A 21,407-nucleotide genomic window follows, 5' to 3' on the forward strand; every position below is an offset into this window, starting at 1 on the left:
TTGTGACACGGTAGGATGCAAGAGGGCAGGATAATACTCCCCTCAGTGTCTTTAATAGAATTAGAACGTCCGGATAGTACATAGCAAGGGGAATCGTATTCTGTGGCAAGGCATGCAGGTGAGATTTATGCCTGTTTAAAGCTTACTCGTCACTACCGATGGACCCTCCTCACTAAACTGCAAATAAAATAAGATTGAATTGGTCTGTTGATTTTCAGAAGCCTTCCAGGCACGTGCTTAAATAATGGACCTTGAATTTCAGGGTGCCCCTGTAGGAGTGAGTACTGGAACGACAGCCCCGACGTGACTTTTGATGCACCTAACATCAGGCCAGGACTGGTGTTATGTAAAACTATGGAAAGGAGATTATTTTGCTGGGAAATGTTGCTTCTATTGTTAATTTTCATTTGCTGCTCAAAGTTTAATTGAATAAAGCGACGCATAGAAGTCTCCTCTGTGTGTTGAATAGAATTAGAGCTCCATTTTATTACCTAGTAAGGGGGATCTTAAGTTCCACCTGTAGGATGTATTGCTTTGTGATGGGGGAATTGTGTGCCTCTCCCCTTTGCTCAACATTTGGATTAAGGGAGCTACGTATAGTGCCCCTCCCGACGAGTACTAATACTGGGCACCCCCTCCTAACTTCTTAACCCCTACACCCCATAGAAATATATGCATATATAAGAGTAATGTGTGGGTAATTATTTGTTTTGTAATGCTTTTTTTCAGGGAAATGGAAGAAAAGGTTTCCTTGCTTAATGGACCAAGCAAAAGACTGAGGTAATGTGATGGGGGAACATAAAGGAGTCATAGTTATCTGACCAATAGGTTTGAGGAGTCAAGAGTAAGAGTCGGACACAGGCATTATTTTGTTTGCTATAGATTTTTATTTTATAAACAAAAGAAAGGGGTTGGATGCATTCCTCTCTTTCCCTGACTCTATCAGGAGTTTCCCTGCCTAAACAAAACTAGGTATACTATCAGAATATCCAAAGTAAAAGAAGTCCTCCGTCCTGTGTCCAAAACCCTAACCTGACCCTCACACGTGCAACCTAATATAATGTGATAAAGGGCAAAGTCTCTTAGCAGCCACCTGCAGCTATTCTCCAGCTGTTCAAAGTAAAGTGCCAAAAGGTGCAAATAAATGAATCCAAGGTTAATGCACCTCAGGAGGTGTTTTCTCCTCCTGATTCTCATCACGTTCTCAGTGTTGTTCAATTTATATAGTTCACCATTAGTTTACTCTCTTCAGCTGGTATACTCTCCGGCCAGGACTTTGTACCAATTCCATACAAAAAAACGTCAAGACAGTTGGGGGTTTTACCCTTCCCCCTGGATTACAATGTGCTCTACTTTTAAAGGGGTATGGGTCTTCCCTTTATTTTGCTTCATGCACAGTTTATCATTTCCTTCCACTTGGTTGCTGCTATGCCAGGACTCTGTAACAATTAATCATTTACTTCCACTTTGCATCCTGGTATACTCTCCTGCCACAATTCACAGTTCAGTATTTTGAGGAATTTTCCCTTCCACTGAATTGTAGTTTCAATATTTTCTCCTTGTACAGTGCACAATTGGGCGCAAGTTCCAGACCTGCTTCTTTCCGTGCCCTGTACATGTCGGTGCCAGGCCTTTCCAAATGATATGTACTTCTATCCATGTTCCCAGGTATATTGACTTTAGTTAACTTTCTTTCCAATCATTCAATGGTTCTCAGTCTCTTTTCCATACAGGTCTTGGACCTTTACACATGGCCCCAGGGTTCCTATCTCCCTGTGCGAGCATTCCCAGCTTCTATTTGGTACTTCTTCCGGTATGTGGTAGACTGGACAAAGCGCACCGGCTTCCCAACCCTTATCCGCTGGCTCACCGGCTTTCTTTGGCGGGTTTGTCGTACTTTTGCGTCCACCTGTTCTACCTGCCTCCTGCGGTCAGCTCAGACTGATAAGTCATCCACCCCTGTGCCTCTGCTCCACATATGCCTCCTTCCAGCAGCCTTCTCTGGTCAGTGTTGTAGCAGGAAGCCTCCTCCCTCAGACTTGCTCCGGACAGCGTGTCCAAGTGCGATGTGACTCGCAAGACCGTCTGCTTCCTTCTCACGTCACGACCGGCATCAGGAATTCTCCTTCTCTCCATCTTGGGTTTCCACTGCCTGTTTTGAATTTCCCGGCATTGGTTACATGTTCCCAACAACTACTACACACACTTTTCTTTGCTGTCGTAGTAATCTTCATTATTCAATCCCTCCTTTTCATCCCCGTCTTCATAAGGATATGTATGGGTGCCTTCCCTAGGCTTCCCTAGGATGTTCTGTATTTCATGTATAGATTAGATGGAAATAAGCGGATGTCATTATCCCTGAGATGGGGAGGTATACCATGTCTCCTCTGTTGAGTCGCCCCAATTCCCCAGAGGGTGCTCTCCCCCATGTGGATCTCCTGCAGATAGCCACCCCCAGACTCAGTCAGGTAGCTTCTGCCCTTCCCTGACCACATGAGGGGAGGTTTTCCCCGGGGTACCGGTGGCGACTCTTATCAGATTTGTCACATAAGCTATTTATCACTTTGCTACAGCCTGTATAAAATCAGCTGTACATTCACCTCCGCGCCTGACCACTAGCCTAGACCAAGATGAAAGAAAAGTTTAATCAATAACATTTTATTACTCTCCCAACCATGAGGCCTCCCTTTTGGATAGTCTGCTTAGCTTCCTTTCTCCCCTTGAACACAGAGGGCACCGACAGTCGCACAGGTAATGGGGTGCTTCCGACCTGCACTCTTCAAGATTCTGCATCTGCCTCTCCCTCTAGCCCCCTAACGGGTCCCTCACCCTTATTTTTGTACCCCGCCACGCGAGTGAGGCCAACATTATTGGTAGAAGGGTGCTTTAGTAGGATCACTTATCCTACTGTAGATAACTTGCATGTTTTTACTTGGGGAATCAATCGAGAAATTCCTATATACTTGGGGTCTGGGAAGTGATGAAAAGGGCTCTCATGCGTGGTGGATATATGTTGTGGGGTTGCACTCAAGGGTGGGTGGAGGGGGGGGGAGTAAAGACCATGGTAGATGTTGCCTTTTTTGGATGCTCTGAACAATACTCTGCCTCTCCTTGTCCCCTGCTCCCATCACAGGCCAGGTGCGGTGAATGAAGCACCCATTGCTGTGGTGACTTCCCGTAGCAGCGAGGTCTACGTCTGGGGAGGCGGAAAGTCCACTCCTCAAAAACTGGATGTTTTTAAGGGGGGCTGCCGGGCTCAGCAGGTCTGTGCTGGTAACACCCACTTTGCTGTGGTGACTGTGGAGAAGGAGCTCTACACCTGGGTGGTAAGTGAAAGCGGTAGGCTTCGGTTACTGTAACTTGGCTTGAATGTATAGAGGACCGAATGTAGGTGGTATAACTGTCAGCTGAGGGATTCCCATTTTGTGGAGTTCTCAGAAAAGGTGGATGAGTGTGTGTGTGTGTGTTAGCCAAAGGTATAGCTTAAGAGACTGGGTTTGTTCCAATATCTGTTTGCATGGACTTGGGTTGCCAGGGTTGTAAATCAAGTTAACATTAAGAGAGTGGAGAAGTTATGAACTGCAAATCGAGGGCCTTGAGAATGGCCAGATATTCAAGGACTGACAGTCTTTCAGTATGTGAAGGTTTGGGTAGCGACGAATGTGAACTCCTTTGTTACCTAGTGTGGGGGTGCACTAAGCATATTTTAAATGAAGAAAGTGTTGAGTGGCACCGTATGTTGTGCGATGAGTCTTGGAGTGCCCGTTCACGGAGTGTGTTGTTGGTTTGGAGTTTGGCTTCTGTGACTGTGGGAATAACTTTATTCACTGCTTGCGGGCTCCATGTCTTAGAACATGCAGGGAGGCACCAAGCTGCATGGGCAGCTGGGACACGGAGATCGTGCCTCTTACCGGCAGCCCAAGCACGTGGAGAAGCTCCAGGGGAAGGCCATCAGACAGGTGGCGTGCGGGGATGACTTCACTGTCTGCATCACAGGTAAGTCTGATGCTGTGCACACTTCTCCACTCCTCAGCTGGATTATATTTGTGCAGGTTTTGTCCTGATGGTCTGCCTTTGGCATGCTTCTCTCACCTCCGGCAGATGAAGGGCAGCTTTACACATTTGGCTCGGATTACTATGGCTGTATGGGCGTGGATCAGGCCTGTGGCTCTGTGGTGCTGGAACCGCTGCAACTAGACTTCTTCCTTCTCAACCCTGTGGAGCAGGTCTCGTGCGGTGAGAACCACGTCATAGTGCTGACTCGGAGCAAAGCAGTGTATTCGTGGGGCTGTGGAGAGTATGGTAAGTCCTCTTGAAACCAGATACCCATGAAGGAATACATTGGAGGCATATCTTAGGGTGTCGATTTCCCCCCCAATGCAAACGATATTCTAAAAAATATACTTGTTGCCCACAAGGGCGTAGCCTGGCAGGTGACTTCTTATTCATTTGCAAGACAACAAATGAGCAGTTTAGTGCAAATTATGTGTGCTATGAAGCTAGAATGGCTTCTGTCTGACTAAAGTGCTGTCTGGATCCTGTATAAAAAGCTTTGATATAATGCAATTATGATGAATCCTGTGCAGTCATCACTGATCCCCCCAGCCTAAGATCTCCTCCAATGTGGCCAGAGGACAGCAGCCGCTAGCTGATCCTGACCCCGGGGTGGTATTATGAGGCAGGATCACATGGGAGGAGATGGCTGTCGGGGAGATGTGGTGACCCCATCAGGAAAGATGCGGTATTCTTCCCTTCCATGTGAAGAAGAACCTATAATTCCTAGATTCCTGATGGCATGTTGTCATTATACAAATCCTTAGTTGTAAAAACCCCAAACCCTTTCTTGTCAAAAACCCTAGACAGAAGCCATTGACACCTCTTTTGTACATAACACATGTATAACACCTCCTGTTTCTGATGGTTTTGATTTTAACAAAAATCCATACCAATACAACTTTAAAAAGCAAAACAATCCTGTGGACCCCCAACTCCATAAACCCTCAAGTACTGGGAAGGAGGAGTTAGTGTGGATTAACACATGCACCAAGCAAAACGTGCAGGCTAGTTATGATAGAAATCAGCTGTGTGAGACATTTAAAAATGGTGTTCCTCTTCAAGTTATAAGTGAAGGTGGAAATGAGAGATGCAGAGCAGGCAACTCGGGAAGCTGAACCGCAGGTATACACCCGAGACTGTGCTGAAAGAGGCAGGCGCTTTCTACCGGAAAGGCGAGGGACCGGGAGAAGCACAAAGAATATTGCAGGAGAAGGACCGCTGGGGAGCCGGCAGCAGCGGAGAGGCTGTCTGAGACGCGGTTGCGTTGAAGAGCAGCAGTTCAACCGGCAGGGGAAGGAAAAGCCGGCATGAGAACCGGAAAGGAGTCTGCAAAGCGGGAAACGCTTTCTTGAAGCAAGGACTTTGCTGCAGCCATACGCCATGGGTCAGAAACGTAAGCAAGCGCTGGTTAGTCTGCCCAGAGGTATTGGGAGCCCCGAGGCATACCGACGGGCGTACAAACATTTGGGAACTTGTTTTGAATATCAACGAAGTAATATAGAACGAATTTACACAAGTCTCCATAGATGAAATGTCGATATAGCGAAAACGACAGTAAAAGTTGTCATAATCAATTGAACACTAATGAAGTTGAAAGGCAAATCTGTATAAGTCTTCATATATGAAATGTCAATATGGGGAAGATTGGAACAAGTAATACCTGGAGCCAATAAAGTATAAACAGTGATGGGGTACACAACTGTGTTATACTTAAAGAGAAAGCAAACTGAAAGATAAAAAAAGGTTAAATAAGACCTGGTGAAAGATGTACATCAGGCAGAGATCCTTTGGGGAAAGATACATGGCAGGAGAGTACACCAGGGGATCTTCAAAGCCCAGAGGGGGATTCCTGGCAGTGGAGTACACCAGCTAATCCATTTAGAGAATGTGAAAGGAAAAGACATTGCGAAAAAGTTCCTGGGAGGAGCGTATACCAGGAGACCATCTTTTAGAAGTTACTGTGTAGAAGAGATACTTTGGTTTTCATCATTCTTAAAGTGTTGTGTAAAAGAGACATTTCTACCAATCCTAAGGAACCACCATTTGGAAAAGACATTTTTCCGGTCCTCCTCAAAGTGTTAAAACATCACTAGTGTTTATGTGAAAGACATTTCTATTAATCTTAAAGAAACCTTGTTGCAACAGAAGATTTTCAATATTCTCCCTGAAACAGTTCAGGGGAAGAGAATCATCCCCTGGATGCAGGGATTGTTTTGTTGGATTTATATACTTAGTTTTTGCACACTTTTTGGTGAATCTAAAGCAGAGACATTTACTTAGCACTGATTTGTTCATTTTTAGTATGGGCGTCTGATATGTTTTGGACACGACGACAGTTTGCCTTATTACGACGACGAGACACAGACTGATCTGTAGTTTTGATTTCCTGAAACTCTTTTTATGATCGGGACAGAAAGGCCTTTATCCACACCCTTTTATTTTACTAAAATGTCTAATGTTGAAAACATTACAACTTTGTGTCCACCTCTCATTTCTGACCTTTACAGAACGCAGAAAGTTTCAGGCTACACTTATTTGGTGTGCTACATGAAGGGCACAATTCGCTATTGCCTTACTGAATTACCCAAACGCAGCGTCTGGAAAGATATAATATGGTTTAAATGTGGATACATTTTCCCAGATTCCCTCACTGAACTCTATTAACAGTAGGCCTACGTGCTCCACCAGCTACCCGTTGCCTAATGTCTCCACCGTCCTAAAGGAGGTACACTACCTCTCTGCCATCCTCCCTACCGACCACCATGTCCTCTGCTTTTCTCTATTACCTGATTTACGTAAGTCATTGTCTTATCCTGTCCCACATCAGGCTCCCCAAGCCTAAAGACATGCTAACGCACACTCCCAAGGCCAATCCCCTACAGCCCTTCCTCCACCCCTCGACTAGGTCCTACCTCAACCACACGACCCCAAAGATGTTCCACAATCCTCCAGTGGCCTTAAATATGCACATTTTGGTAACCAGGGCATCCCTTCGCTATCTCAACCAAACACACAGCTGCCCACGCCCTCTTGCCTTCAGAAACACCATCCTGGCTCTTAGAACTAACTCAACGAGAAACACATCCGAAAAAGAAACTCACTCCTTACACTCTGCACGGCACGCACCAATGCAAGCCCTACATATATACCACCTACCCTTCCCAACTCGCCCAACCACACCAATCTGGGAGCCCTCATCAACGCCAGATCACTTCCAGCCCACGCACTAGACATCGCAGACATCACATCACACAATCTAGACTTCCGTGCCATAACAGAATCCTGGCTTCATGACGCTGCAGGCCCAGCCCTATCACTTGCTGTCCCAGACAACTACTCTATATGCAGGCGGTACAGACCCAATGCCAAAGGAGGAGGAGTTGCCATCATAGCTAAAACATCCCTGAACATGAGAGAGGTGCCTTTAACTCCCCAGACCTCCTGCAAAATCCTCTCAATAAAAGGATCGCTCTCAGCAACAGCTACATTAAACATTCACCTTATCTACAGACCCCCAGGCCCTGCACACACCTTTGAGAATGAGGTCACACAAATCATCTCCTCTAACGCCAAACCTAAATCACAAACCATAATTTTGGGTGATTTCAAACTAGGCCTGAACGACCCACTTGATAACAATGCTCTATCCTTGGCTGACACCAGGTCAGCAATTGGTTTCACGCACAGGATTCAGAATACCACACACGTGAAAGGTCGCTTACTTGACTGTTGGCAGACATCAACTGCATGTCCACCATCACATCTAACCCTCCACGTCCTTGGTCTGATCACCACCTCATCACATTGAATAGCAACGCAAAGATTGGCCCTACCAACCACCCCATTCTAGCCCCAAAGGCGCCATCAAGAAACAAAAAGAACATCACAGCTAACAACTTACTCCCACTATTGCAACCTGTCTTGGAAACACTAACCGGCGACAATGCCGACCCTACTACAATGACCAGACTCTACAATGACACAATCTTGTCAGCAATAAACAAAGATACTCCTCCTGCGTTTCGCAAAGCTAAACAACCAGCCCACCTCAATAGATGCTTTACCCCTGAGGTAAAAACGCTAAGACAGACTAAAAGAAAGGCAGACTCACTCTGGAAAAAATCACCCACACCAACAAACAAAAATATCTTTGACACTGCCTTCAGGGAATACAAACAACAAGTACTCCTCACCAAAAGCAAACTCGACAGAATATTCAAAGCTAGCTCCAACACTAATGAACTGTTTCTAATTCTCAGAGTTAGAAATCCCCATACCACCAGCAGAAAGCTGCAACAAAGATGCAAATTGGTGTGCGAGCATTCAAAAGGCTCTACAAAACAAAATCACCCATCTCAAATCGACAATTGAAGCAAAAAAGAATAGCTTAGCCATATCACTGAAACCTCCAGAGACCGACACCAATCTCAAGGAGCGCCTCCAAATCGAATTTAAGGAAGTCACCAATTCAGAAGTCCTTCAAATCATCCTTAGCCTAAAACCTTCAAGGTGACCCCTGACCACCTAATGTCATTAAAGACTGCGCCCCCAACTCGCCGTGTTCATCACCAACCTTATGAATGCTTAATTCAAAAACAACTGCGTCCCCACGGACCTAAAAGCGTATGGGTGCTGCTCCTCCTAAAAAAATAAAAAAAAAAAAGCCTACCCCGACCGTAACATTACTACTAACTACCGCCCAATAACAACTGTACCGTTCTCTTGAATATTCTTGATAGAGTAGCATACTTGCAGATTCAGAAACATCTGGATTCCAATAACCTCCTGGGGCTAGGGCAATCTCGATTCTGCCCGAGACATGGGACGGAAACAGCACTACTGGATTTAAAAATCCAAATGGACAACCTTGGGGACAGTGGGAAACTAGCTGTGCTTCTGCTCCTAAACCTCTCCTCTGCATTCTATCTGGTGGACCACAATATCCTGTGTAAAATCCTAAGCGCATCCGTGAATTTCTCCCCAAATGCCACACAATGGATACAATCCTTTCTCAGCGACAGAACCATGAAGGTCTTTTCCCCCAAAGCAGAAGCTCCACCCTCCAAAGTAGCATGCAGAGTACCACAAGGCTCATGCCTGTCCCCCATATTGTACAACATTTTTCCAAAGCTGCTCTTTTATTGTCTTGACGATCTGGGTGTCACATATACTAATTACGCAGATGACACCCAGATCCTCATCCCAATATCAGGGGACCACTTCGTCGACACAGCCACTCTCATTGGTATATACCTCACCGTCCAAGCCTGGATGGCGCAACACGGGCTATGCTTAAATGATGACAAGACCGAGCTGCTCATCATTGGCTCTCGACTCAGAATGGCCAAACTAAACAATACATTAAAGTCCTTCATTGTTGATGACAACACCATCAAAGTTACAAAGGAGGTAAAAACATTTGGTTTCCACTTAGTGGCATTTACTTGTTTTGACAGATTAAGTGAGGAGTCTACCTCTGCCACCTCGTACACATGCAAACTCATCAGTTCTTGCCGAAAATTCCTCTCACCAGACAACTGTTTGACTCTAGCCAGAGCCTTAGTCCTTACCCGCTTCGACTACACTAATTCCTTATATGCGGGCTCTAAGACCCAGAATATCCAGAAGCTACAGGTCCTTCAAAACAACGCCCTCAGAGCCGCACTAAACATCCCCATATAAGCACACATATCAGCCATTAGACACCAGCATCACTGACTGCCAGTTCACGAACGCGTCATGTTCAAATCACTCACCTTAACACACAGATTTCGAGGGGATTGGGTCCTCCGACGTATTCCATACCTATGACAGTAATAATAATAATAATAATAATAATAATAATTTGGCACTTATATAGCTCTACAAACCCTCAGGTATCTGAGCGCTTCTTATTATTACCCACGGTGTGTGGTGCTCATTTATCGACCTCGGAAGGATGAAAGGCTGAGTTTGGCCCCGCCGGGATTCGAACCTGCGTTAGCAGGCTCTGCACAGATGTCAAAGCGAGCGTTCTACTCGCTGTGCCACTTGACCGGCTAATCACCACAGCTGTGCTGCTTCGGAAAATATTCGGCTCCTGCGTCGATGATGTCGATACGCCGCCCTCGAGGATGACCTCCGACGGCCGACGTCACTGGATGTTATAAGTAGGACGCACGACGCCCGTAGCCTCAGTTCCGTTTTTTTCCGCAAACGTTTTCGCTTCAGGAATCTCGGCGCGCCTCGACTCTTTGGAGTTTCTGTTGCTTTCTCGGTTCTTCGAACCTGTTTGTGAAATATTTCTTCATGAAGATGTCTACCTCGTCTTCCACACCCCGTCCGGGCTTTAAGAAGTGCGGGGACTGTGGGTCCAAGATGTCGGTCACGGACTTGCACGACGCCTGCCTCTGGTGCCTTGGGGAGGCCCATGACACAGATGACTGTGTCGACTGCTAGTCATTCACATCGAAAGCCTTGCGGGAGCGCAAGAAGTTATCAGTAGGTAAGGTGTCCAAGCCCCGGAAGTCGAGGTCTGCAGGGCTTTCGACGGACGACTTGAGGGGCGACTCTTGTGTCGTCGTCGGAAGTCCAGTGGGTCTCGGTCCCGGAGTCGGTCTCGCCACTCCTCTGCCTCTTCGAGGCACTCCTGGAAGCGCCGTCATTGGTCGCCTTCCCCGTCCTCATCCAAGGACTCCGCCCGTCGGCGGGTCGCTTACCCCACCAAGCATGCGACATCGGAGGAATGGGCTTCCTTCGGGAACAAAATGTTGGCGATTCTTGAATCGCAGGGCACTGGTCCGTGCGCGCCTCCGAGTGGGGTCGGTCGTGATCAGCCGAGAGACGCCGCTCGCACGCCTTCGGGCTCGCGTGGTCGTCACGATTCGTGGGAAAAGTCCCGCTCGGACAAGGGGAATCGTTTTCGCCATGCCCGGTCCAGGTCCCGGTCCTCAACGCGCTCAAGACTGCGTGAACCTGTGAAGTCTTCGAGGAAGACGACGATGCCTGTGGCGCTGAGGTCGTCGACTGACACGCTCGGGGCTCCGCCTTTGAGGCCTGTGTCGACGCCGTCGATGCTGTCGGTGCCGCGTCTGTCTTCAACGCCGACTCTTGACGCCGGCGCCGATTCATTCGACGCCTTTCGGGGCTGTGTCGACGGGGGTACCCCGTGGCTCGGGGGAACCACCTAGAAAGGCTCTGGCCAAGGTCAAGCATGGCTTTGGTTTCAGTTCTGTGCCTTCCTACCGCCATCTGGAATTCATTTCAGAGGTGGATGAGGGCTCTGATGATGGCATGGGGCCAGACACTGTGCCTGATGAGATTCTCTCGGGCCATAGCCAGTTTGAGGACCTGATGCAGTCCCTGCATGATGCTAGTGGGCTGGACACTTCTCCGGAGGTGGAGTTTTGTAGGCCTGAGCCTGGCACTCATGCCGATTCTTCTTACCGGCGCCTTATGTCACGGGTCACCGAGTACATAGGATGGTCTGCTCCCCCAGGGGAGTTTGTTCAGGATGACCTTATGGATATCCTCGACATTGGTCCACCAACTGACCGGTACTGCCGTTTCATATGGCTCTACAGAGGAGGGTGGCGGCGGCTTGGACTGCTCCGGAGAGTCTCCCAGCAGTGAGCAAGTCTTTGCCGCGAAAATACCGCCCAGCCAGTAGTGACCCCTGCTACTTGTCCAAGCACCCTACTGCGGAGAGTTTGGTGGTGCAGGCGGCTACAGCCACGGCAAAGCAGGCGTCGTACCCTACCATCCCTCCTGATGGGGACGACAAGCGTTTTGACGGCTGGGCGAAGAAAGTGTTTTCTGCAGGGGGTTTGGCACTTCAGGCGGCCAACTCCATTTGTGCCTTGTCTCGTTTCAGGCACACTCTGTGGAACTGTTTCCTTGGCGGCTGAACATATTCCCGAACGGGATGAATGGGATGGTTTCCTTGCCATGGTTCAGGATGGCAAGGATGCCATGTGTGAGGCCGTTCAGTCGGGTTTGGACATGGCAGATTGCGTCAGCTGGTCCATGGCGGCGAGCACCGTAATACGCAGGTTTGCGTGGTTGCGGAAGTCGGGGTTTGCTCCTGATGTGCACGCCCGGCTCCTCAATATGCCCTTTGACGGGGAACATCTTTTTGGTAGCAAGGCTGACGAGAGCCTTAATAGGTTGCAGACCTCAAAAGCTGCAGCAAAGTCGTTGGGCGCTGCAGTTCGACAACCTCCGCCTTTTCGTCCTAGGGGACAGCAATGGAGGGGAGGTTCCTTTCGTTATTACTCATCCTTTGGTAAAGCGAGAGGAGCTGCCAGTCAAAGGGGCCACCTGTTAAGAAAGGAAGAAGGCAATGTGCACGGAATCGCACAGTGTACAGCTTTGAATCTAAATATGTGCATACAATACCCAAGACTTGTGTATACTAAAACCCAGGAGTACAAATAGAGTGAAACAATAATACCAATATATGAAAAGGGATGTGGGGTAAGCACTTAGAACCTCCTTATGACTGAAAGGAAAGTCGGCAAACTCCTTACCCACTAGGCTATTACAGATACTGACAGCGCTAAGCCCACGTAGAGGGCAAGCAAGGACAGGATCTGTGAGCTGACACTCTGGATGGTACTGAATAAGGAACTTAGAAACAGTACTCACGAGGACCGGAAAGACCACTTGAATGTCAGTAAACTCACGATCCCAGTTGATCAAACAGGAACCCTGAAGGCTATAACAGCAATGGGTGGAGGAAACTAAATACATAAGTCCCTAGTCAAGGGGCAAGTAGAAATAGTGATTATAAAATAATGAGGAAAACAAAAGGGCATTCACACTGGGACTAGTTACAATAACACCCACACCTAATAATCAATGGGAAATAAATGCAGAAGTGCGATGGAAAACATGGAATGGATCCCAATAGAAAGTAAGGATCAGGAGCAGGGAAAATGATATCACAAAAGGAAACCTTAAGGCAGGAAGCTAAATCTATAAAGGGAAAGACTAAAGCATCAAGTTTTTCAGTAGCAAAGGACAGCAACAAAGAAACAGAGAACACAGGCAAAATGGGCAGCATCAAAGGGTAAAGCAAAGAGAAAGGCTGCCTGCAGACAGAGGAAGACAGAAAGGGAAATCCAGAAAGCAGAAATCAATTAAGCACAAAAATCCGAAATCCAGGGCAGAGGAACAAGAAACAGGAACTAGGAACTAGGCACAAAAGCTAGGAACAAGGAACCAGTCACAACGGGAACACTGCAACAATGACCAGCGCTGGACTGAAGCAAACTGAGGCTTTTAAAGCTGCTTAACGAGCACACCCCTCAGGTGTGCCGCCTGCTGCACCTGCAGCCACAGGTGTTGCCTATCCTCCACCCAGCCTTGACCTGCAAGGGAGGAGGTGAAGCAGTGAGCCAGGCATTCTGGGAAGCATAGTCATTTGATTAAAGTAGCATGCTGGCTGCCAAAAACCTGGAATGGATCCGGAAGGGAAGTAACTTGGAAAATAAGGTTTTAGCGCTCCCAATTCATCAGAACCCTGTAGCATAAGGTTCGGAGGAAATGTCCAGTAGGGAATAAACCCCAAAACATGCCCCCTAGTGGCAGGAACGGGAGCGAAGGGAGCGAGCCATGACACCACCGTAGGAGTGCCAGAGGTGGAAACCAAGGTACTCTAGGTGCCAAGGCCGCTCGGGCTGTTGCCTCTTTGCCCTCAGGCAACGCAGCAGCCGCTTCAGCTCAGTCATGAGGCCATGTCCCATGGTTCGCGGTTGGGGGAAGGCTGGCACAGCATCTTGCAGAGTGGCCCGCCATTACTTCAGATGTGTGGGTTCTGGAGATCATAACCCACGGCTACTGTCTTCCTTTCTGGCAGAGGCCTCAAGACAATCCACCGGGGAATCTCTCTTTGAAGAGTCAGGATCCGCTCCTTGTGCAGGAAATGCAATCCCTGCTGTAGAAAGGCGCCATAGAACTGGTGCCTGTAGCTGAGAGGAACAAGGGATGGTATTCCCCTTATTTTTTTATTTCCAAGAAAGACTGGGGATTGAGACCCATCATGGGCTTGAGCAGTTTGAACAAACTCCTCAGGAAGGACAAGTTCAAGATGGTTACTCTTTCTCAAGTCCTCCAGGACCTTCTACTTCAGGACTGGTTGGTGTCTCTCAACCTCAAGTATGCTTATTTTCATGTGCCAATCCATCCGAAGTACCTGAGGTTTGTGGTTGGCGACTCGCACTTTCAGTTTCGGGTCCTGCCGTTCGGATTGACCTCCGCCCCGAGGGTCTTCACCAAGCTCATGGTAGCGGTGGCAGCGCACCTCAGGAAAGGGGGGATTCACGTCTACCCCTACCTGGATGATTGGTTGATCAGGGCGCGCTCTCCCGAGCAAGTCCTGGATCATCTGTCAGTCACCTGCCACTCCCTCCACAAGCTGGGCTTCTCCCTCAACTTGAAGAAGTCCCATTTGACACCTACTCCGAGGCTCCAGTACATCGCAGCGTTGCTCGACACGTCCCTGGGGCAGTGTTTTCCTCTCAAGGTGAGGGCTCATCACATTTAGCAGATAGTGCACAAGTTTCAACTTGCCCAGACTCTCCCACCGTTCGAGTTCTTGAGACTGCTCGGCCTCATGGCATCCTGCATTCTTCTGGTGCCAGAGGCCAGGTTGCGGATGAGATCTTTGCAATGGGCACTCAAGCTCCAGTGGTCTCAGTCCTCCGGCAGGATGTCTGATCCTGTTCAGGTGCCGTCTTCGGTCGCCCAGACCCTTCTGTGGTGGGCCGACGAAGGCAATCTGATGAGGAGGGGCTCCATTTTGGCTGCCCTGGCCGGAGGTGACGATGGTGACGGACGCATCCCTCGCGGGATGGGGAGCTCATGCCAACGAGTTGACAGTCAGCGGTCGTTGGTCTCCATCGGAGTCCAGACTCCATATCAATCTGTTGGAGCTGAGGGCCGTCAGGCCAGCCCTGAAGGCTTTTCTGCCGACTGTGCGAGGAAAGAATGTCCTGATCCTGACGGACAACACGGTGGCCATGCATTACCTCAACAACAAAAAGGGGGGGCAGGTTCACTTCCTGTGTGCAGGGAGGTGATGCAGCTCTGGTTCTGGGCAATCCAGCAGGAAGTTTCGATCTCGGCAGTTCATCTGGCAGGAGACGAAAACGAGACGGCGGACGCTCTGAGCAGGCAGCGCGATCTCTCACAAGTGGGAGTTGGCTCGCGAGACTCCTGGAGATCTTCGCCCTTTGGGGGACCCCTCAAGTGGATCTCTTCGCCCTCCAGTGTCAACCGGAAGTGCGAGAGGTTCTGCTTGTGGGAATTTCCTCCAAACGGAGCCTTAGGAGACGCGTTCGTGGTGGAGTGGTCAGTCCCCGTCATCCCGCAAGTACTGTGGTGGTTACGGAGGTTCGGTTCCCGGATGATCCTCATTGCTCCGGCTTGGGCCCGGAGGACGTGGTACCCGGACCTTCTCGACTTGTCCATCTGCCCTCCACGTCGTCTTCCCTACCAAGACGATCTGCTCTCACGGGAGGGTGGTCAGGTTCTCCATCCAGAGGTCAGGTCCCTCAACCTTCACGCTTGGTTTCTGAAAGGTTGAGGTATAAGGATTGGGACCTCCCTGAAGACGTGATGGAGGGGTTGCTTTCGTCCAGAAGGCCCGCAACAAGTCCCTGTACCGTTGCCGTTGGAGGAAGTTCTGCGACTGGTGCAGGGTTAAGAATGTGGATCCTTTTGCATGTGAAATTCCCATGGTTCTGTCTTTTTTGCTTTCTTTGGCCCACAGGGGCCTTCAAGTGGGTACCATTAAAGGTTAACTGGCGGCGCTGTCCATATTTAAGCGCTCGTCTGAAGAGTGTACCTATTTTAAAATTCCTTTAATTTCTCAGTTTCTGAAAGGGCTCACTAATGTGTTCCCTCCGTCACCTTTCCAGGTGCCTGGTTGGGATTTGAACATTGTTCTCAAGTTTCTGATGGATGCTCGGTTTGAGCCTTTGCATTCATGCCCTTTGAGACTGTTAACTCTGAAAACTGTATTTTTAGTTGCGCTCACTTCTGCTCGCAGAGCGAGTGAGTTACAGGCACTTTCAGTTAAGCCACCCTTCACTGTGTTTCATAAGGACAGGGTTGTCTTTAGAGTTCGTCCTTTTCTTCCGAAGGTGGTGTCGGAATTTCATTTAGGCCAGAAGGTTGTTCTTCCGGCATTTTATCGTCCTCCACATCCTGGTAAGGAAGAGGAGGCGCTCCATAGGCTTGATCCTAGGAGAGCATTAAGCTTTTATATTTCACGCATGTCCCGGGTCAGAGTGGACGATCAGCTCTTTATTGGTTACGCTGGAAAGCATTTGGGACAGGCTGTGATGAAACAGACTTTGTCTCGCTGGATTATTTTGGCTATCTCTGAGTGTTACCGCTTGGCGGGTAAGGACCCACCGGTCGGCGTACGGGCCCATTCTACCAGGGGTATGGCTGCCTCTACTGCCCTGCAGAGGGGTGTTCCTATTCGCAACATCTGTGATGCAGCCACCTGGGCTTCGGTACATACTTTTGTACGTCACTATTCCCTCGATTCCATCCGGGGGCTGGATCTGGCCTTTGGCAAGGCGGTCCTTTACTCCGCAATTTGATTGGGCATGCTAAATTTCTGTTTTCTAAATTTCTTTTACCACCTCCTTGCATTGGTACTGCTTTGGGAGTCTGTCATAGATATGGAATACGTCGGAGGACCTAATCCCCTCGAAGAACAAGTTAATCTCTTACCTCGTAACGTTCTTTCGATGGGATGGGCCAACGACGTATTCCATATCGCTCCCTCCCTACCTTCCCCGCTATAGAATTTCTTATGCGATTGCAGCTTACGTTTCCGCAAGGCTTTGTGTGGTCAGACTGGCAGAAGACTAGTGGCACACGTTCTGGGAAAAAACTACAACTGAGGCTACGGGCGTCGTGCTTCCTACTTCCATCCAGTGACGTCGGCCGTCGGAGGAGGTCCTCGAGCGCGGCGTATCGACGCAGGACGCAGACTCCGAAGATTTTCCGAAGCAGCACAGCTGTGGTGATTACTGTCCTAGATATGGAATACGTCGTCGGACCATCCCATCGACAGTACGTTACCAGGTAAGAGAGTAACTTGTTTGGCTCCACCAAATGGCCCCCGCTTACTTATGTGATAATAACACATTGACACACCGCTCTAGACCAACTAGAACAGCCTATCGGCACCGCCTCACCACTCCTAGGTTCAAGCCGAAAATGCAGGCGCTAGCAGCTTCCCCACAATTGCCAGCAAACTCTGGAACTCGCTACCACTCCCACTTAGAGATCAAGAATCTTTCTGGATCTTCCGGAAACAACTAGAAACGCACCTCTTCACTCAAAGTCTGAGTAATTTATGACCCCTATCTGCCCATCCCGCTTCCACTTCGGCCTGCTCCCTCCCTAATTTTTGCATTTTTTGTATCTCACTCTGTATACTCTAACTACCTGTATTGTCATTATCATGCATGTATGCCTCATACATGCTCTGTGTAATTCTGCACTTACTGTATTTCTCTCTGTATACTGTAACTACACGTTTTGTCATTCTCATGCTTCATGTATGCCACATACATGACCTGTGTAACAACTGTCACATAGCTTCTCTATTCTTTAAGAAAGCGTCCAGATGCCTTTGTGCACTATATGAGCTTCAAAATAAATAAACACCTGTAGTATAGACCGCTTAATGTTCTATCCCCAAATGATGCCTATGTCATCAATGTTCTGTTGAGTGACCTGTGGTTTGTGTATGTTTGCGCATTTTGCAGGAGACCAGGATGTTTTGGACCTCAAAAGCGATAACTGAAATGTGATTAATGTTGCACACAATAAATGTATGTTGCCATCTGTCACCAAGGTTCTATGTTAGAACCATGTATTTGTTTTGCTCAAAAGTAAAAAGGGTGCATTTCATTTTTTAACAGATTTTTTACTGCACCCCAATCACACACCCCAAGTTTCTTAATATATACCCAACGTCAACCCACCATCTACGTTTTTGCAGTTAAACAAAAAACAGACAGAACAATTTGGTTAAAAGAGAAATTTAGCGTTTTACTTTTGACCAAAAAGGTGAGCCCCCAACAGATGGCTTAGTAGCTAGTGGTAATTTTCCTACTGCCATTGACTAATTCTCCACCCACCTAAATAGTGCTGCCCCATCCAACAGTGAAACACCAGGCGGGAGTGGCAGAGAGTAGTCTGCCATGGTCCGCCAAGGCCGTGAGCTGTGAGTTGCTGTGGTTTGCTAGTTCCGCTGGGCCCACTTTGGCTTTACCCACGACTACATCGATTCTCACAACTGAAACTCCAGTTTTGGCCATTGTATCCGTGAGGGCCGCCCCCATGGAGAGGGATGTTGCCTGAGCGGTCCACGTCTAGGTATATCTGGATATATCTGGGCTTGTGGAGAACCTTACGTTTTTACGTTGTTTTCTTCTATCGCTTACCTGTTTTCATCGCCTCAGAGTTGAGCAAGTCTCCCCTCCTCTCCCCTTGGTCCGATCTAGCTGCTACTGGCTTGTGCAAGCCTTAATTCGCCCCCGCTTGCACTCATCAGTCTCGTCCACTCTCCTGAGAACTGTTATGAACAAGTATGGCCTTCGGTGGCCCTCCCACTCTTTCACCTCCCCCACCCCCATGGATTTGCTTGACGGGCTAATGGATATGGGGCAGCCAACCGGTTTGAATTTGTCTGCAAGGGGTGGGACTGTGCCCATAGACGTTACAGCGTCTAAGGCTGACCTTGCTCCTAGGACAGACCGGATTGTAGTTACAAACATTTCTGGTTCTATTGTAAAGCCCCCCGCACCCCCACTCGGTGACTATGCTGTCTTCTCTTTCTTCCAGTAGGACTGTGAGTTTCCATGCCTCAACCCCAAAAGCATTTGTCGTCTTGTAATTTCGCCAAATCAGCACCGCCTGTTATTCCCTTGCATTCAAAGCACACCAAAGTATTCTACTTTGGTGATAACCAGCAAGATAAAACTCATAAGATCTTGTATGACTGTGGTGGGTTAGATAATGAGTCACTGGTGCTTGGGGAAACGGGGGAGTCTGGGGCAATAGGTAAGCCGCATACAACAACAGCTAGCAAAGTCCTGACCATTCATTCTTAGCCCATCTCTCTGTAAGTAGAGCTATTCTTAAGGAGATTACTGATCTGTAATTGGCTTCGCACTACGACCAAGTTTGTAAAGGGTGCAAAGGAGGATGGTCCATCTAGACCTTTGTTTAGCCCGCTGGGTCATCCTGCCTCAATTCGGCCATGGAGTCCTCAAACCTTTTTGCTATGTTTGCACAGGGCTCTGTGCTGGGTTCAGATGTTTTAAGATAGGATTGACTCTGTCTCAGTGGGTGGGATTGGGGTAGAAGTCGGGCAGTAGGAGCAGAAATAATAAATTGTCCCCCTATCCTAACTCCTTCCTCCTCCCCCTTCTTGCGGATAGATCAAGCATCTGTCTGTGATGACTCGGAACCCCAGCACTGCCGCAAATGTGGCTACGAAAGACCACCAGTTGACCCGCATTTGGGGTTGTGCAATAATGTTGACTTGGCTGGGGGAGTCCACCCTTGCACTAACATAAATATTGCTCTGTCTTGCTTAATTATCAGGAAACTGTAGGCAATTCCCTGCACACTCGATCATGCCTGCAGAATGATCTGAATGTACAATTTGCATTTGTGGAAAGTTTTCGTTAAGGGAACGAATGCCAAATTACCTATGTCGGGGTTGGGATAGACGCAGCAGTCCAAACTGATGTGGGTTTGGTTAATAATAACCTGGAAGAGTGTTGGGTGGGAGAGCCGAACGAGGAGGTAAGGCCTCTTCAGTTCTCTCCCTCTCGTGAACTTGAGCTTCTTTGATGATCGCCAACCTTCTGCAGTTGTCTTCAGCCTTACGGTTCAGTTTCGTACAGGCAGCGGAGGAGTTGATGGCTGAGTGTGAAGAGAGGAATATGGTAGTGGTTGAGGATGCAATTAACAGTTTAGAGGAAGAGACAAGCCTTCCGATTTTTAAACAAAACAAACCAGAAAAGAGTAAGACGGTTAATGACAACCTAAAGAAAAAGTCAAAAAACAAAATAGCTGAACGAAAACATATCTCGAAGGGCTCAGGGAAATTCTTGCGCAACCTCTCCACCCCTTTTGCATCAACACAGGCTGCAGCTTCCAGCCAACACCATGGCCCCCAAGGATGTGGCGCGAAAGTCTGCTTCTGTGACTGTCCTGATACGTGTTCCCGGTTAGAGCCTGTACGGGTCCAGTATACTGTAGAGAAAGGCATTGGGGCCCATGTTGCTGCAAATGCAGAAGGGATCCATTGCATGGAGTTCCAGCCTTCTGGTTCCAGCCACTGTGAGATGACTGGTGTTGCTACCCAGACACGGTTGCATACTCAAAAAAAACAGTCGAAAGCATCCAGTCCCCGTCGGAAGATGCAGATGTAACTGGCCCAGTGAGGGCTCTCTCAGGTGCAATCTCCAGGAGTAATCAACATGAACAACCATTGAAGAACCCGCTAATCCTTGCTGTTCCAACATTTAAGACACTGGCGGAGAGAAGAAAGTTATTTTGCAACCCCCCCTCCCCACCCCCAAAAGGAGCAGGGTAGGAACGCTGTGGTGCAGCCCATGTCTAGCCCCCCCTCATTTGTTCATTCTTGAGAAATTGTCATTGGACCATGAACAAATAATCTTAAACGGCCTCGTGTTCTTCACTTATTAAAGATGGTTCCTCTACTGTCTTACATTAACTCAAATGACATAAGTGGAATTCTGGAACGACCATCAGTTGCACAAAGTGATCCTCCACTTCTACTATCGACTGGTAATGGAGCCTGTACTTTGAGCATCTGACCATTTTAGGGCTTGGGGCCTTTGACATTACTGCTAAATCCCAAACCAACAGTTGCAAATTACCAGTTACAACCAAAAAAGTGATGAGTGGAAGGTTTTGAATGAATCTGAACCACTGGCACTACTCTGGGCAGCCTTACACACCACTGTTTTTTAAGCCTGTCTCCGCCATTGCAAAAGGGGTCCAGCCAGATCAGTCAGGTACTGCCACTTACAGTACCTAACCTTTACCTAGAAGAACAGGGGTTTTGTTTTGAACGCCCCCCCCCCACAGATAAAATGCTTCACAGACAAGACCTTAAAAAGACAAATAACTGATTGTTTTGAGGGACTGGATCAACCAGGCGATAACACTAACTGGAACTGGTTGACGGCCACTCTTGATCCATATCACAATGAATAGCCGCCAATAAACAGCCACAATAAAGTACTTAAAGACCATAAGCTTATTTCTTGGAACTGTAGAGGCTCTAAACATCTGTTTTCTGA

General features: G+C 48.3%; 1 protein-coding gene across 1 annotated transcript in view; it reads left to right on the forward strand.

Moving 5' to 3' along the window:
- Window positions 1-21,407, forward strand: part of NEK9 (NIMA related kinase 9) — a 311,507-nt gene that overhangs the window by 106,551 nt on the left and 183,549 nt on the right. The window contains exons 9-12 of the mRNA XM_069638052.1: window positions 730-780; window positions 3,134-3,326; window positions 3,852-3,996; window positions 4,102-4,302. Of these exons, the coding sequence (XP_069494153.1) occupies window positions 730-780; window positions 3,134-3,326; window positions 3,852-3,996; window positions 4,102-4,302 (590 nt within the window). The remainder of the gene's footprint in view (window positions 1-729; window positions 781-3,133; window positions 3,327-3,851; window positions 3,997-4,101; window positions 4,303-21,407) is intronic.

Source organism: Ambystoma mexicanum, chromosome 14 (genome assembly GCF_040938575.1).
Source record: "Ambystoma mexicanum isolate Mex_15411 chromosome 14, UKY_AmexF1_1, whole genome shotgun sequence".
NCBI lineage: Eukaryota > Metazoa > Chordata > Amphibia > Caudata > Ambystomatidae > Ambystoma > Ambystoma mexicanum.